Source organism: Phocoena sinus, chromosome 13 (assembly GCF_008692025.1).
Source record: "Phocoena sinus isolate mPhoSin1 chromosome 13, mPhoSin1.pri, whole genome shotgun sequence".
Classification (NCBI taxonomy): Eukaryota; Metazoa; Chordata; class Mammalia; order Artiodactyla; family Phocoenidae; genus Phocoena; species Phocoena sinus.
In genome coordinates, this window is record NC_045775.1 from 1061414 (window position 1) to 1078370 (window position 16957).

The window sequence follows — 16957 nt, forward strand, 5'->3', positions numbered from 1 at the left end:
GAAGTAAGAGAAACCACCGACAGAGTTTGACCATATATCTGTCACTGGCTGGAAAACATCTTACCTTTCTGAGCCTCAGTTTCTAATTGGCACAATGAGAGTGGAGTAATTTCTACCCTGCCCTGTCTTACACAATCACTGTGAAGATCAAGCACGGTGTGTATATTACTGTACTGACTGGAAGTGTACATTATCAGTGATATCTTGGTTCACGTGTAACTACAACGCCAGGGGACTCTTGGAATTAGAATAAACACCTAATTTGCAAGTTATCAATAACAGTCCTTCTGTGATCGGTGGGCTCCTATGTAATAATTTGGTGGTTTATAAGCATTTGTTTTCTCTGTAACAAAACCTCTCAACGAACTTCACATTCCAGCTTATAACAGAGGTGGAGGATGGTAGAAGTAGTCTGAGACTTTATAGCGACTGGGGAGGCTGAGGGCAGCTTAAGCTTCGTCCGTGCGACTCCATCTGGCTGCCCCGGTTTCCCCGGGTGGCCATCGGCCGCGGTGACGGGCCCTACGAGCCGCCCCTCGGCGCCCGAGATGCCTCCGCGCGCCGAGTCCTGCCTGCCTCGCTTCTCACTCTGTTAACTGTCAGTCACCGTCTGTGCTTCAGTTTACTAAGAAAGAGGCACAGTCCCCCTTGGAGAGGATCTGCTCCTGGCTCAGCGCCGCAACAGCCGCCAAGAGTGTCAACAAAGGACACGCAAGACCGACTTCGAGATGCTGACCCAGAACTCTGGTCACCAGACACAGAAAGTACCTTCCCCAGTTTTTCAGAAACAGTTTCTGCCAGTACAAGGAGGGGACAAAGACATGCAATGTGGGGTTTCTCACGTTACAGACACGGCTATGGGGGCAGATACTCACACAGACTGATAGTGATTTTGGCACTAAACGTAGCCATCAGGTAAAATAAAATGCATTTGGGAGGACATGAACATGGGAGATGGATGGACACATGCCTTTCGAAGCCTGATTGTCGTAAGTCACACACAGCTAGGAGTTGGATCATGTAAAATGAGCACTTTATCAGCAGAGCTGTGCCTCCTTGATCTAGAACCTTCCTGAAGATTCCTGACCCTGGGGGTTATGAAATAACCCACTGGATAATCCACCTGGCATATCTTTGTGTGATATTGGCTACATGGGGTCTTGGAACACCTGTCCGTGGGCTCCTCCAGGGGAGATTTCTCCCTGTAACAGAAAAACTTGGTGAAACCCTCTCCGGGAATCAGGCCTCGGAAGTGGTTTCTGCTTAGGAGGGATGCTTTTGTTTGACTTGGAAATCAAGCAAGGCTTTGGGCCTTCCTGCACAGAACTTAGAGCAATCAGAGCCACAGTTCAGGGTCCATCACATGGGCTACCTTTGATCCAACGACTCCTCGGGACTTAGGACTTGATGAGAGGCTGTCTAAGAGGGAGTAGCTTATTACACCTTACTGCCAAAGTATTTGGTAAAATGGACATATCTGTCTTACAGCAGAAGAGGTACCCTGATGATCCATAAATGGCCACCACGGCTGAACCTCTCTTTAGTAGTTTTAGTTGATTCCTTTAAAGTTCACAGAATAGATGATTCTAGAAGGTGCTTAGCTGGAGAATCCAGAGCTGAATATGAATCCTGCCACCAGGGACCAAGAGTTGATCATTCATCCTCCTACTGGGCATTTTCTTTCTGGAACCAACTTCCTTACATGCCTCCGACTTGGGCTTCATGTTTGCAGGACACTGAGTGCTGGTCACCAGGCAGGGTGGGTCACATAGTCAGACATTCTGGGGCCGATGGAATAATTATGCAATTGTTTCATGGCTCTATCACGCCCCCTTGATTATGCCCACTTGCATGAATTTTCCTAGAAAAATGTCTTTACCTTTGGTTTGCTTTCTCACTTTTTAAAACAACTCTAAGCGTTGAAGTCAGAGTGGATGAAGCCAGTGCAGTCACATGCTAAAGCTGTTTCGATAAGCCTGTGATCGCTTTTCCAAAATACGTCATTTTGCACTTTTAAAAGTAGATTCTTTAAAAGATGGCCCTAAGTAAATCAAAATGGAAAGTTTAATTCTAGCAAACGGAGAGCAGAGCCTAGACTCTGGTTAAGGCGCTTGGTTAAACGACGCATATGTGCAAATATTTCCGACCCTAATTCACCACACCCACAAACGTCCATAACTTCAAATATTAGTGTCTGCCGCTTTCTAAACATAGAACGAGAATATGAAGGAGCAGTATTTTATGCTATCGTCATAAGAGGCCATGGTTAAGGCACAAATCATGAGTCAGCCTCAACAACGAACGATTCCACCCAGAGCTACGCACATGTAATACAGGGTCCAGAAACAATTTGCTAAATTGGTCGATTCTCCAACTTTCCACATATTTTATTACCCAGGGCTGCTGTTTTTAATACTCAGCATGAAAGAGCCATCATCTCATTAATGACACCACGGTCTGCTTAGCAGGGCGAACGGTGTGTGTCTGTGGGTGTGTGCTAATGCTACTCCTTAGGCTGTCTCTGCGCCACTATCTATAATAACAAGACGAGAAAAGTAACCTGGGGAGACCAGATTTTAATGCATGAAGTTTATGCGTGCGTGTGTGTGTGCGTGTGTATGCATTTATATACAGATACGTTTGTATTATCCATGTAAGTTAAGCAGTCAGTTGTTTTCATAAGGACCCTAAACTACAGTAACCATCGAGGATTCTTTCATAAAAGCCAGGTTTCCTGGAACAAACTAGTGTAACCCCTGGAGGAGGAAAGTTGATTCATGCCCACTCCACGGGACTAGCAACAAGCAATTCACACCTGCCCGATCTAAAAACTCTCTCTCCATCGGCTGAAACCATTGTCCTTTGTGTTGAGGAATGAGCCTTTCTCAGAATTCAGATTCTTGGAGAGCTTTGAGCCCAAAGAAGAAGTTAAGGAATAAATATTCCCTCCACTTTTTCAACCTGCTTCGCCATTTCTCTGAGGCAAGCTCTACGCCAGTGAAACCTAGAACTAGACTCTTCAGCGACCTCCCACGTCCTTCTAGAAAAGAAAGGACTTCTGTGAGGGGACTGGCTTTGAAGTCCTATTTCTGAGTCTGACACTAACAGCAAGCTGGATGTAAAAGCACGACCACCTGAAATTTTTGCCCCAAAGATGCCACTACCCCGCGCAGCGTGCCCTTCATGTGTCTGTCTCCCTGGATCAGAAAACACAGCTCTTGAGCATGGAAGCGGATGACAGGTTGATTCATTGCTTCCTGACAGTCGGCTTCCTCCTCGGACCCATACCTGACGGCCCCTAAAGGAAAGCCTTGGCCACGGACGGACAGACCTACTTCAGCAGCTCCTGCAGCAGGGCTCACACAGGCTTCCGGCTCCCGGGAGGCACGTGGGCTGCCCGTGCCAACACCACAGCCACCGGAGCGGCTCATGACGGGGTCTCTCGGGTGGAGCCTCCGAGAACAGGCAAACTGAACTCTCTGGATAAAAGTTGCCAAAAGCTCAGCAGACGTGCACACCACAGATATTTCAGCAGACTCTGGGGATGACCAGTCTGAGTGACAACGTGACCGAAGCAACATCTAATGTCTGATGGATGATTTAAAGACTTCTCTAAAAGGAAAGGGAAAGACACACGCACAGCCGCGCCTCCCCGCGCTGCCCCGGCCGCCTAATCCCGTGGGCGTCAAGCACGCATGCGCCACGGCCGCCGGCCCCAGACCATCCTCCCGGAAGCGGCCCCGCCCACCGCTCGGTCCTCGCCACCGCGCTGCAGATTACCGTTCTCCTCGTCGTCGTCGTCGTCGTCGTCATCGTCCTCGTCGTCCTCCTCGTCGTCGTCGTCCTCGTCGTCCTCGCCGTCCTCGCCGTCCTCGTCCTCGTCCTCGATGTCCTCGTCCCGGCCCCCCTCGTCGTCGTCGTCGTCGTCGTCCCGCGGCTCGTCGTCCTCGTCTGAGCCCTCCTCCTCCTCCTCGGCCTCGTCCTTCTCGTCCCCATCCTCCGTGCCGTCGCTGTCGTAACACTCATCCACCGACGAGCTGTCCGCTTTCACCGCAAACGGTTTTCGCTTGGGAGCAGGTTCTTGGGGCTGTTTGTCTTGTGTTTTTCTTTTTTTAGCCAAGGGGCAGCCATACACGCTGTTAGAAAAGAGAGAGAAGATCTGAGTTACTGTCTTTGAGGATCAGGGCGACGGGAGCCCCGGATGAAGAGGCAGAGGTTCGGCACGAACGCAGAAAGGATGTGAGCACACGAACTCCCACGAGTGCGCCGGCACCTGTGCACAGAGCGACGTTCCACAGAGACCCAGCTGGCTCGTGTCTGGGGCTGCTAACCTTTTCTCTCCTCTCCTCGTCCCTTATCACTACCATCCACGTGATCACACAGGGATCTTCACAGCACCCCCGGGGATGGTTTAGGAAGCAGGTGCACAGCACCATCATGTAATCGACGGCACAAGTTCACGAAACATCTTACCGAACGCACACGGTGTGCAACGCACATTTAAGAAAAAGAATTAGTTCACGCATACTATATTAACATATACACATTTTTGTGAAATACGAAAATATAGAAGCTGCAAAAAAGCTTTGGATATATTTGGATTTGTACATTCTCCAGATAAAACTATATCTGTAGACAGAATGACCACTCAGAGGAGGTGGACCGTACATGCCTTTGATGGGAGCGAGGTTCAGGCTCCGTAGAAGGTGTCAGTCCTGCCCTGGCGTCACAGAAAGCAGACTTGGTGTATTTGGCAGTCAGCACTAATCTTGCTAAAACTGGCCCAAACTTGGGTGAGACCCTTACAGCAAGAGCTCATAACCTTTCCTTGAAAAGGGGCAATTTTCCAAAGCATTGTTGCTAATTGGAGTCTTTTTCTTCCTGGAGACTCTATGTGTATATATACTGCAAGGAATGGGGAGAAAAGACATCCGGGAAAATGCTGTTGGCAATTGTTCTGTGTGTCTAAAATGAGATGTGTGATCTTCATCACTAAGTGAACACTTGGATAGGGGATTCCTGCAGACTATGACTGGCTCACTTCTGGACCTAGGAATGGTAAAATATTCGTTCAGTCGTGAACCCACCCAGTGTGTGTTTATTTTGGGAGCCTCCTCTTTGCTGGGCCCCGTGCTGTGCAGGAGACCCAGAGGTGAAAGGCACAGATCCACCCTTCAAGTCACTTATGGCCCAATGGGGACTCAGACATGGCAGTAATTCTGCTTTAGAACCTCTGGCCACTGTTTACCACCGTGCCCCAAATGCCCAGGGAGCCATGGGCACTCATCCAATAGTTGTTGAGTGAATAGAGAGTGTGACAGACACTATGATAAAAGTATAGAGAGGGCACTACATCATAAAGTAGAGGGGCAGCCGGCGAAGGGAGCTGGGGCGTCCCCAGGAAGAGGCTACGCTGGAGACAGGCCTCAAAGGAGATGCCCAGATGTCTGGGAGTGGGTGTGAGGATGGTGCAAAGCCCTGAGAGCCCTTCGGGGTCAGACCATCCTTGCAGGCTAATGACGGGAGTTATTTGAGTTCCTTCACGCAATCGATGATGCGATCACAGTTGCGTGTTGGGAAGCTGACAGCAGGTGCAGTGAGGACAGATCGAGAGCGTGAGAGACGAGATAGGGTCGGGGGGGGACCAGGCAGAGCTCCCACGCGCGAAACACAGAGTGATGGGTCTTCTGCCTTTTGACTGTTCTCATGTTGTAAAAATACAATAATCAAAACAGATAATGCTTATTATAATCAGAAAAAACCGAAGGAAACAAATGTTGGTCTATAGAGTGTTTCTCATAGGAAATAAACAGGTATCTGAGATTTATGTGAACATTTACATGGATTTGGGGAGAATCTGAGTCAATGATCTCAGCCAAACATTCCGTAGCACCCTCCCTGCCTCCATCCCTGACGATTGGTCAAGTCCAACTTCCATTCCAGAGAATCTTCTCAAGACGTGGTCCTGGATCTGAGTGGACTTGTTAGTGTATTCACTCTGTGTTTATCTGAATAAATTAGTAAGTGTAACAATAAGTGTTCTTTTTCTTCGGGCTCTGTCTGTGAACTGGCAGCTCATGAGGACTATTGTTACCTTCCCAAAACTCTTCTCTCTTGTCTTAGTTCATCAACAGATTGTTGGATGTGTCTGCCCTGTATCAATGCTACCTGCACACCAGGTGTCCACGGAGACAGACAACTGGCCTGCTTTCACTATCAGATTCATTCAGATGCTGGGAAATGATGGGAAAACAGTTCAGTCATGTTACTCAAAACGGCCCCACCTCCACTTGGCAATGGGAATGTCTGTAGATGGCGTAAACCCAGCACTGCGGTGGGCTTCTTGTTGATTCTGTCCCCTCTCAGCAGCCCCAAATCGCAAGATGCCAATGGGAGCTCAGACCTTACACGGTAGGGTTGCAAAATTCATAGTAGGAGAATGGAGACTGCCCTTCTATTGTTACCTGAATTGGTTTTACTTCCTTATCCTACATTTTGTAAACCATTTGGATTCATTTTTTCCAACTTTCTGGAATTAGCTGGCCTCAAGCTTCCAGTGTCTTCTGCCAGTTCACGTGGTTTGATGCTCAAGCTTTTTTCTACAGCTACTAATGTAAACTGGAAATGAAATTGTGCTCTTCCTACAAACAGATTCATTTTGTCCCGTCTCTATTTGACCCACTCACACTGACTGTGAGTTCCTCGTATCTACCTTAAACACGACAACCAAATTCAAGCCCACAGGACAGACTTCATTTTACGTGTGCCAAACAGCTCCCGGATGAAGAACCCACTCCCATAGACAGACGCTTCCTGGTCTATGAAACCCAGTGGTTTGGAATGTTTCAAAGTGAAGCCTTGGGAAGTGACTCTGGGACACGTGTTGGGGAGTGTGGAGCCTCCCAAAGCCATACGTGAACCTCACATCTGCTGATGGGGTGGCCAGCGGGACAGAATTTGCACAGCTGAGGAAGAGCGGGTGTTGCTTTTCTCCCACCTAGCAGGTGCCGCTGGTCCAAGTGCTGGAAAAGCCAGACTGCTTTCCAGCTGCAACCTCCTTCAGATTCATCCAGGCTCATGTCTATCAACGCACACGAGTCTTTCTAAAAAACCAACAACCCCCCACAGTTCTGGAATGTCCCTAGCATGACAGAACAAATGGCAGAGTCTTAGGAAAAATTGGGAATCTGGTGCCAACGTGAAACCCCAGGTAGAGAACTTGGCAGGCGCCATGGCTGGCCCTTCACCTGTGCGGGAGGGTCCAAGCTTCACGTAGGGCTTGGAATTCATGGTCGGTGTTGCTCTCCTCCATTCTGCTTCTCAGCACTGTCGTCAGGCCTCCACCGTGGGAATAGCTGCCTATTGCCCATAGCAGCGAATGGAACCCTGTGTTTGATGGCTACTCCATGAATATTGTTGAATGAACAAACCATAGTTTTCTCCGCTTATTAGTAATGAAAGCACTTACCACATCCTAGTGTGACTATCGGTTGACGTACTGTCTTTCACCTTCATGAGACAGAGAAAACGGCCCGTGTCTAAGGGATTGTTCTATCTTTAGAGCTGTAGTATCCAATACGGTAGCCACTAGTCATGTGTAGCCAATTAATAAAATTAAAGGAGATTTTTAAATGAATTCCTCAGATGCACTAGTCACGTTTCAAGAGTCCAATAGCCACGTGTGGCTAGTGGCTACCATACTGGACATAGTAGCTTCTCAGTAAATATCTACTGAGTGAGAAACCGATGGGAAGGCTTCTCACCGGACACTGCGGGAAGCTGAGTAGGGGACAGGGAGGGAGGGGCCGAGCTTTGGGAGGCAGCTCACAAAACTGTGACCGCAAGAAAGCCCAGCCCCTCAAGGGAATACGTGCTGCATACTTACAGCATGCTCAGACCCAGCCAGCTCTGAAGGACAAGGGTGCTGCTGGGGTGAATGTCTGCTGATCCCTGTAGCTGAGCCGCTTCCGGCGTGAGTAGCTGTTGGACCTGCCGGGTCTGCCCGCCTCCGAGCTGAGAGGTGAGCCCGGAGGCCAGGTCGGCGTACTGACGACTACTTCACACACCCTCTCCTGTATCCTTATCACTCTATATGACACGCAATGTTCGAAGATGACAGTAAATGCGTTTATATGTTTCTCACACAGTGGAAACTTCAAAGTGTCAGTATGATGACTCATAAGATCACGGCAGCTCATGCTTTAACCTCCTTGAGTTACTTAAAGTTGCGAATCGGCCTCCAGGCTTTGCTATTCTGCAGCTACTCTACTTGTTTGGGTGTCTTGGTAGGTCATTTAGTTGCTGTAGCTTTTACAGTCCTTTTGATGTTAACTTGATTTAAACAACGTTTAGTCTTTTGTGTCAGGTTATTCTAGAAAATTGGTTACCTGCCACGGAGTTTCCGTTGTTTCTGCAGCAAACGCGTATATAAAATATTGTGTATTACATGCTCTCGAGGCCAATTTCCATGTTACTTTTAATGGTCTTTTGCTTGACATTTTCATGTCTCCGATTTTAACACAAACAGGGGACAGGGTCTCAGAAACTGAAAAGCACGTTTGGCCGAGTGTGCCCTGCTCAGAGCCCTCTTGTTAACAGCTGCTGACAGGAGACAAGGATGTAGGATGAGATGATCTTGGCGCTGGCCTCTCCCTGCCGAGGACGATGCTCGTGGAGCCTAGAAAGGCCACGGTCACTTCCGAGGCTCACGAGGGATTCTTTGTGGTCTCTGCTCTCACGGGTGATGTTTTACGGGTGATGTTTTTCTTGTGTTCTTGAAGAGCCTCAATGTGTCAAGGATAAATAATTATTTTGGAATAATAGAAATTCTACTTGAACATGCTCCTGGAGTCCTGGCTTCTACTGGCAGCTCGGCTAATGCCAACACCACTCACAGATCACTTATTATGTGCCTGGTGTTTCCTAAAATCTTTACATATACGGATCCATTAAACTCTACAATGACCCTGTGAGACAGGTGCTATTATAATTCCCATTTTGAGGGGCAGATCCTGAGCTCCTTGCTGAAAATCTCAAGGCTGAGTAACACTAAACAGGTGTTGACACCCACCCCGCGACCCCTGCCTTCGCTTCTGATCTCTAAAGAGGGAGAGACGCTGTGCTCCTTCCTCACTGGGCTCTAGTGAGGATCCATTGACACATTTGCTTCTCTGACATCTATCATATGGTAGGTAGGCTCGCCATAAATGCTGCTGAATGAAGAGATTGATTCTTTTGTTCAGGAAACGTTCCCTTGAGCAGTGCAGACACAGCCCTCACCTCACAGGACAGGAGCAGAGAGAGTCACCCTCGTGGACAGGACGGAGGGTCAGGAAAGCTTCATAGAGGAACCGCTACGGATGGGGCAGGAGAGAAAGACACAGAGAGAGACAGAGACAGAGAGTGGTGTGACTGCATCCGTGGGATGGCGAGGGACAGCCCTGGAGACGGAGGTGCCCATCACAAGGTGGTCAGTGGGAAGAGTCCTACGGGGCATCGTTTTCGCACTGTAAACACCCTTCCTGTGGCTGCAGTGCGGTGAAGAGGCTGGAGGAGCCCGACTCATGCCCACTGATTGGAGGGTGCGGAAGGCTCCGGGTCTTGTTGGGATTTTTGGTGGCAGAGGGGCAGGAAGGTCAGGCTGACTCGGGTGGGGTGTGGGAACTGCGGGGTCCCAGTTCCCACAGCAGCAAGAGGGGTGGACTCAGGAGAGAGGTCTGGCTGGCAACACTGGTTTGGGGCGGTCAGTGCACAGCGGGATGGAGCTGGCTTCCTGGGGAAGAGTGGAGAGAGAGGACTGACAGACCCCTAGGAAGATGGGCATTTGAGGAAAGGGAGGGGGGCTGACGGAAGGAGATGCAGAGGACAGAGAACTGTCCAAGTGCCCTGAGGGCTCCGAGGAGGCCTGAGCTGCTCCCCCGGGGCTCCCTGTCTGGCTGGAGGGGGTGGGAGCAGAGAAACCTGCAACCCCGGGACAGCACTCGGAGCCCCCGGGAGGCCACAGGAGCGGGAGAAGAGTGACCTGGGCCAGGATGGATGTCGCAGCAGGAGATGGGTTTTGAACCTGCCCTGGAAGGCTGGGCCGTATCTATGCAGATGTTAGAGGATCCAGGTCATCACACATGCGGAGAGTCTGTGAACAGCATCAGAGCTACATAAACACAAAAGCGACTCTGCTGAGAACATATACTTAAGTAACTTGCTCAAGATTACACAACTGTTCAACCTTGGGCAGCTTATTTAATCCCTACCAGCCTCAATTTCTCCGTCTGTAAGATGGGCACAGTAATACCTAATTCAGACTCTTAGCAGCAAATGAAAAACATAAAAATATACATAAAACACCTTCTGACTATGTGGAAGGTGCTCCGGAAATCTGAGCTCTCTTTTTGTTATTTTCTCCCTCCTCTTGTCTTGTGTACAGTTGACATCACTCTTTGCCACTGAACTTTTAAAGGGGTATTCCTACATGTCTTTAGAATATATAAAGGTGTTTAAAAATACTGCAGAAGTAACTTAGTTCACTGAATTATTCAATTAAATGGCTGGCATTCCAGACATCTTCCTGATATCTTTTCAACAACATATACATTAATAAAACCAATTCAGTTTTGACACCATATTGACATATTTCCTTAATTTTGTTCTTTTATTCTCTGTAGAGTATTGTAAACAAGAGACAGACTGATTTGAATAGTACACATTTTTAAGTTAAATGTGACATAAATGTTCTAGGCATTGTAAGACATTCAATGAATAAATTTTCAAAATATTTACTTGACGTTATGGCTTTAGAGAATTAAAAATATTCTGTTTCTGCAAGGCAGAGACTTGCTTTATGGGTTTTTCTTTTATCATTTAAAATGATGTAGCCTGTTATGAAATACTCATTGCCTTGAATGGCAGTTTAAAGATTCAAATAAAACATAAAAAAAATCACTGTATAATTTATTTTGACTCAAGAAGAACACTTCCCCAGGGGAAGGCAGCAGCCTGGTGGGTCCGAGGTCCACAGGGCTGACGTCCACCGGGGAGGATGGGTGGAGACACAGAGAAACCAGCACCCTTTCCCCAAACCCGCTTTCCAGGAGATTTGGTTAAGTGGCTGCTGACACTGTTTCTTGTATCTTAAAAGAAATCTTGAAATCCTTACAGTATCCGCCTCCTATTTTTCTTTTCACCTGAAATAACCTGTGTTTCTCTGTTCTTCCAAAGTCAAAAGAATTCAACTAAAGCAGCCCTGGTATGAGCATAGCGCCTGCAGCACCTGCTTTCCCCTCCTCCCTCCCCCCCTTCCTCCCCTCCTTCCTTCCAGCCCTACTTCTCCATTTCCTCTCACGCTGACCCTCCCAGACCATGTCAAGTTCTGCTTTTTCCATAAAGTCACCACTGGTCAGTCTGGAATTCAGGATCCTCTGTCTTTAAAAACTCTGCACCGTCAGATACTTAGCATCCTTTTTGTAACTATATTGTTACTGACTTTTTCATGTGTGTTCATTTTATCATCTCAATTTAACTGTTTCCTCCTTGACATTAGGGTGTGCCATAGAATTAGTTATTCTAAATTGCCACTGTGCCAGTGAAGGAGTGGGTGTTCAATACATTGCTTTCTATTGATTGATATTTTACTGATGATTTTGCTATGAGCCTCCTGGTCTTCAGGTTGGTTCCACCAGCACCCGGCTTTCAATGACATGCTTGCCCTCGCCTTTCCATCTGCAAAACAGCATTTACTACACCTTCCACTTATAAGACTGCAAGGGGGAGAATGTTGAGAATGTCGGATAAAATCACCCCAACAGCCAGTGTACCCCTTGGCAGTGAGATCGACAAATTAAACTGCTCTATAAATTCACTTTGACTCTTCCTATTTGAGCTAAAAATCTAGGATGGTTAAAAGGGTTCCTGAAGTGGCCAGTTCATGACGGCCTGGGGAGCCACGTGCTGGGATACTCCTAAGACAACACTCTCAGAACAGCAGAGTCTGGAGGAGAGAGGACCCCAGCAATCACTCCATCTACCCCTTCACCTAGAAAAGGAAGAAGCTAAGGCCAGAGAGAGTCAGTGACAGGTACTAGGTCAGAATATGACCGGACTTTCCACCTGCTACGTGAGCACAGCTCTGCCAGGTCAGGAGAGAAGCCTCTCAAGCATCCTACTTACACCAGCTTAGAGAACACGTCCAAAGAGGAAACTGCTGGAAATGAACACCGTGCGTGCTTAGGCTGTCGACTGCATATACTGCTTTCAACTTTATCGGTCTTGATATTTACAAGTTGACAAGAGTGCTCTGGGTCACATTTAACAACAGAACAGCAACACGGACGTTTCGGTCTGCATTTAGTCCAGACGAACTGAACACTGGAGGCAGCAACTGTGACATCATTAGCAAGTGATCGTTCCACTTTGTGCTAGCACAGGTCCTAGACACTGCAGCAGTACTTAATACCATAGCAACAGCTGATGCTGCAGGTATACTTAGTACTGCAGTCCTTCTTAATACTACTGTGATACTCCTCAACACTGCTGGGATGCTCAATATTACAGGGATATTCAATGCTGCTGTGACACTCAGTACTGAAGGGATACTGTGGGGCTCCTGAAGTTGCGCCAGTACTGCTACCTTGAATTACAGTAGTTAAGACTGATAGGGAGAACTGAAAAGACAAACCACAGAATGGGAGAAAATATTTGCAAATGATGCTACCGACAAGGGATTAATCTCCAAAAGATACAAACAGCTCACAGAACTCAATATCAAAAAAAACAAACAACCCAATCAAAAAATGGGCAGAAGACCTAAATAGACACTTCTCCAAAGAAGACATCCAGATGGCCAAGAGGCACATGAAAAGATGCTCAACATCACTAATTATTAGAGAAATGCAAATCAAAACCACAACGAGGTATCACCTCACACCGGTCAGAATGGCCATCGTCAAAAACTCTACAAATAATAAATGCTGAAGAGGGTGTAGAGAAAAGGGAGCCCTTCCACACTGTTGGTGGGAATGTAAATTGGTGTGTAGCCACTATGGAGAACAGTATGGAGATTCCTTAAAAAACTAAAAATAGAGTTGTCATATGATCCAGCAATCCCACTCCTGGGCAAATATCCTGAAAAAACCATAACTCAAAAAGATACATGCCCCCCTTCGGGGCTTCCCTGGTGGCACAGTGGTTGAAAGTCTGCCTGCCGGTGCAGGGGACACGGGTTCAAGCCCTGGTCTGGGTGGATCCCACATCCCATGGAGCAACTGGGCCCGTGAGCCACAACTACTGAGCCTGTGCGTCTGGAGCCTGTGCTCCGCAACAAGAGGCCATGATAGTGAGAGGCCCGCGCACGGCGATGAAGAGTGGCCCCCACTTGCCGCAACTAGAGAAAGCCCTCGTGCAGAAACGGGGACCCAACACAGCCAAAAATAACTAAATAAATAAATTTAAATTAAAGATACATGCACCCCAGTATTCAGCTCTATTTACAATAGCCAGGACATGGAAGCAACCTACGTGTCCATTGACAGATGAATGGATTAAAGGAGATGTGGTACATATATACAATGGAATATTACTCAGCCATAAAAAAGAATGAAATACTGCCAGTTGCAGCAACATGGATGGACCTAGAGGTTATCATACTCTTTCTGTTTCTCATAAGTGAAGTAAGCCAAAGACAAATATCATATGATATCTCGCTTATATGTGGAATCTAAGAAAAAAGAGACACAAATGAACTCATTTCCAAAACAGAAAGAGATTCACAGACATAGAAAACAAACTCCTGGTTACCAAAGGGGAAAGATGGGGGAGAGGGATAAATTGGGAGTATGGGATTAACATATATACACTAGTGTATACAAAACGGGTAAACAACAGGGACCTACTGTAGAGCACAGGGAACCACACTCAATGTCTTGTAATAACCTATAATGGAAAAGAATATGAAAAAGAATATATATGTATAACTGAATCACTTTGCTGTACAGCAGAAATTAACACAACATTGTAAGGAAGCTATACTTCAATAAAAAAAGATTGATAGGAAGAACTGAGAATCAAACTACATAAGAATTTATGATTTTGCCATTTACATCTTTGCCCCAGGGACCAATATATAAGAAAATACATGCAAATGAAAAATTAAAGATTTCTTATTCTTCCTCAAATACGTACTAGAGTCCTCGTTTTTGGATGCTCTAGGACAGAGTACTTTGTCTTTCTATGGCTGGTAAGAAATTATTCAACTGTGGAATATTTAAAATACGGGTAGTTGAAGCATTGAGATGTTTATATGTACGGCTCGGTTCAGGTCGTGCAGGAGGTCCACGAGGGGCCTGGGAAAAAGAGCCAGCTGTGCTCGTCCAGCCTCGGCGAGGGCTTCCCAGCTTAGGAGTGAAACCACTGCCTTCAGCTCAGCCATTGGTCGGCTGTAAATGATGCTGCTATGTTTTATTTGTCTCCATATTTACTAACACTAAATAGATGAGAATTTTTCTTCTTTTCTCTCAGTTTTCTCAGGCAGTGCCCACCTCCCCTCCCTGTGAGTAGACAGATAATTCTCAGTCCTGCAGGTGCAAAGGTTCTCAGACATCCAGGTTGGGAACTGAATACTGGTCTGGACTAGAAGAGCTGGATTTGACGCCTCCTATTAATTGTGTGACCTTGAGGGGGTCGCTCCATCCCTGTGCGTCACAGGTCCTCGTCTGTAGGAGGAAGGGGTTGGTCAGATCCCCAGGGGTCTTCAAGGGCTTTTTCTGGACCCTGGGCTAGAGACCAGGTGTCTCGGGGCCTCTGTTCTCTGGGGCCTCCCTGTCCGTGGAAGGCTTCTGTGGGCGGGGGCCTGGGGGGCTCAGCTGCTTGCCTAAGTGCTAAGGGCTCTCGTTCCAGGATTCCGCGCTGTTTCCATTCATGGTTCTTATTGCAATTGGGTTCCTCACATCTTTCTTTCTTTCTTTTTTTTTTTTTTTGTGGTACGCGGGCCTCTCACTGTTGTGGCCTCTTCCGTTGCGGAACACAGGCTCAGCGGCCATGGCTCACGGACCCAGCCGCTCCGCGGCATGTGGGATCTTCCCGGACCGGGACACAAACCCGCGTCCCCTGCATTGGCACGTGGACTCTCAACCACTGCGCCACCAGGGAAGCCCCCTCACATCTTTTTTTAATAGGTCATTCTCATTAATTAAAAGCTATCAGGTACTACAGAGACATGAGTGAGGATCCGTGTACAGAATGTGGAGCCGCTTGAGAGCATTAGCTTCTCAGAGTTTGAAGCATGCTAACATGACAATTGATGACAAGAAAAGTCAGAGGTTGTCAAATGGCCCCATTGCTGGAAAACAGCAACAACAACAGAACCTGAAACAAAAGGCTGCATACAGGTCCCTTCAGATGAATGCACGGTGCTTCCCAGGACCACATGCCCTGCGATGCGGCTGGAACTAACGTCAGCCCCCTTCGGCAATGACCACCTTGCTCAGACCACCCCGTTCCTGCCCCCTCTCTGTCTGAATCTGGGCTACACGTCCCTCACTGAAGTGAACTCCAGCACACAGGGCTTATCTCAGCCTGGGATGCGGTCCAAAGGCCGGCGGCATCGTGGAAAGTGGGCAGGGCTGGGGATGGGAGGCCTGGCTTGCCGGCCAGTGACCAGCCCATCACCTGGACCCCAACAGGTCACTCGGCCTCTGGGGTCCAGTTCTCACCACACAGCATGGGACAGACAGAATGTTCTCGCACGCAGTAAGGTCCACACAAGCTGCTCACGCGTGGAGTCCGCCTCGGACCACAGAGGATGGAGATGAGCGTGAAATTGTCGGCCGTGGGACATGAACCACACGGAACACGTCCTAACGTGTTGTCCGCCTCCCGGCTCCTCTCTGTACTGAACCTTGGGCCTGAGGACGCGGGACCTGAGTCTCCCGGACCCTCTTCCTCCTGGTTCAGTGCCCCCGGTGGCTCTGAGTCCTGCTGTGTCCACGCCCTGAATGTCTCCAGTGTGTCCTCCTCTCCCTCCACTCTGCCCCCGCCTCAGGCCAGGCTGGCTTCTGGCCGCCTGGTCACCAAGAGCTTTCATTCCTATCTCCTCCTCCAATGCACTGACTTTCTGCCTTCCCCCCTCCATCCCTCCCTCCCACCCTGTCTCTCTCTCTCTCTCCCTCCTGAGAGGACAAAACCTGACCCTGCCTGTGCACATACGGTCCTCTGTGACCCACTGGGCCACATCCTGAGGCCACGGCTTCCACATCCCCTTGTCCTCATGGGGGACCTTCTATGATCGGGATCTTCTTATGGCCACAGCCTCCTTCCTGGCTGTGCTTTTCTCCCCCCGCCCCCACTGGGGGCGGCCACAGTCCCACTGAGGACCCTGCCTCCTCTTCTGGCCTCCCTGGGCCCCCTCCACCACCCGGCCTCATCAGGCTGGCTCCCCTAGGCCTGAGCTTCCCATGGGCTGGAGTTCCGTGTCTGGGTTTGGTGCTTCTTTGTTCGGGCTCCGAGCCCATCCGATGCCGGGGACCCGGTCTGTTACTGCGGGGACCCGGTCTGTTACTGCAGGGACCCGATCTGTTACTACGGGGACCCGGTCTGTTACTGCGGGGACCCGATCTGTTACTGCGGGGACCCGGTCTGTTACTGAGGGGACCCGGTCTGTTACTATGGGGACCCGGTCTGTTACTGCGGGGACCCGGTCTGTTCCTACGCGGACCTGGGCACTTGGCACAGCGCTGCTTAACAAAGAGCTCAGACTCACCAAGTGAAAGGGTGACTGAACACGCGAGCCCTCCCGCCGTGCCCTCCCCTGAGTGCCCCCTCCCCCCACTGGCCAGGTGAACCCTCCCGCCGTGCCCTCCCCTGAGTGCCCCCTCCCCCCACTGGCCAGGTGAGCCCTCCCGCCGTGCCCTCCCCTGAGTGCCCCCTCCCCCCACTGGCCAGGTGAACCCTCCCGCCGTGCCCTCCCCTG

The 16957-nt window shown here is 49.0% G+C and overlaps 1 protein-coding gene across 3 annotated transcripts in view; it reads right to left on the reverse strand.

The window, feature by feature from the left end:
- The window catches only part of MYT1L (myelin transcription factor 1 like), a 136866-nt gene that overhangs the window by 106814 nt on the left and 13095 nt on the right, over window positions 1–16957 (reverse strand). For all 3 annotated transcript variants that reach the window (XM_032652890.1, XM_032652889.1, XM_032652891.1), the window contains exon 4: window positions 3781–4136. In XM_032652890.1, the coding sequence (XP_032508781.1) occupies window positions 3781–4136 (356 nt within the window). The remainder of the gene's footprint in view (window positions 1–3780; window positions 4137–16957) is intronic.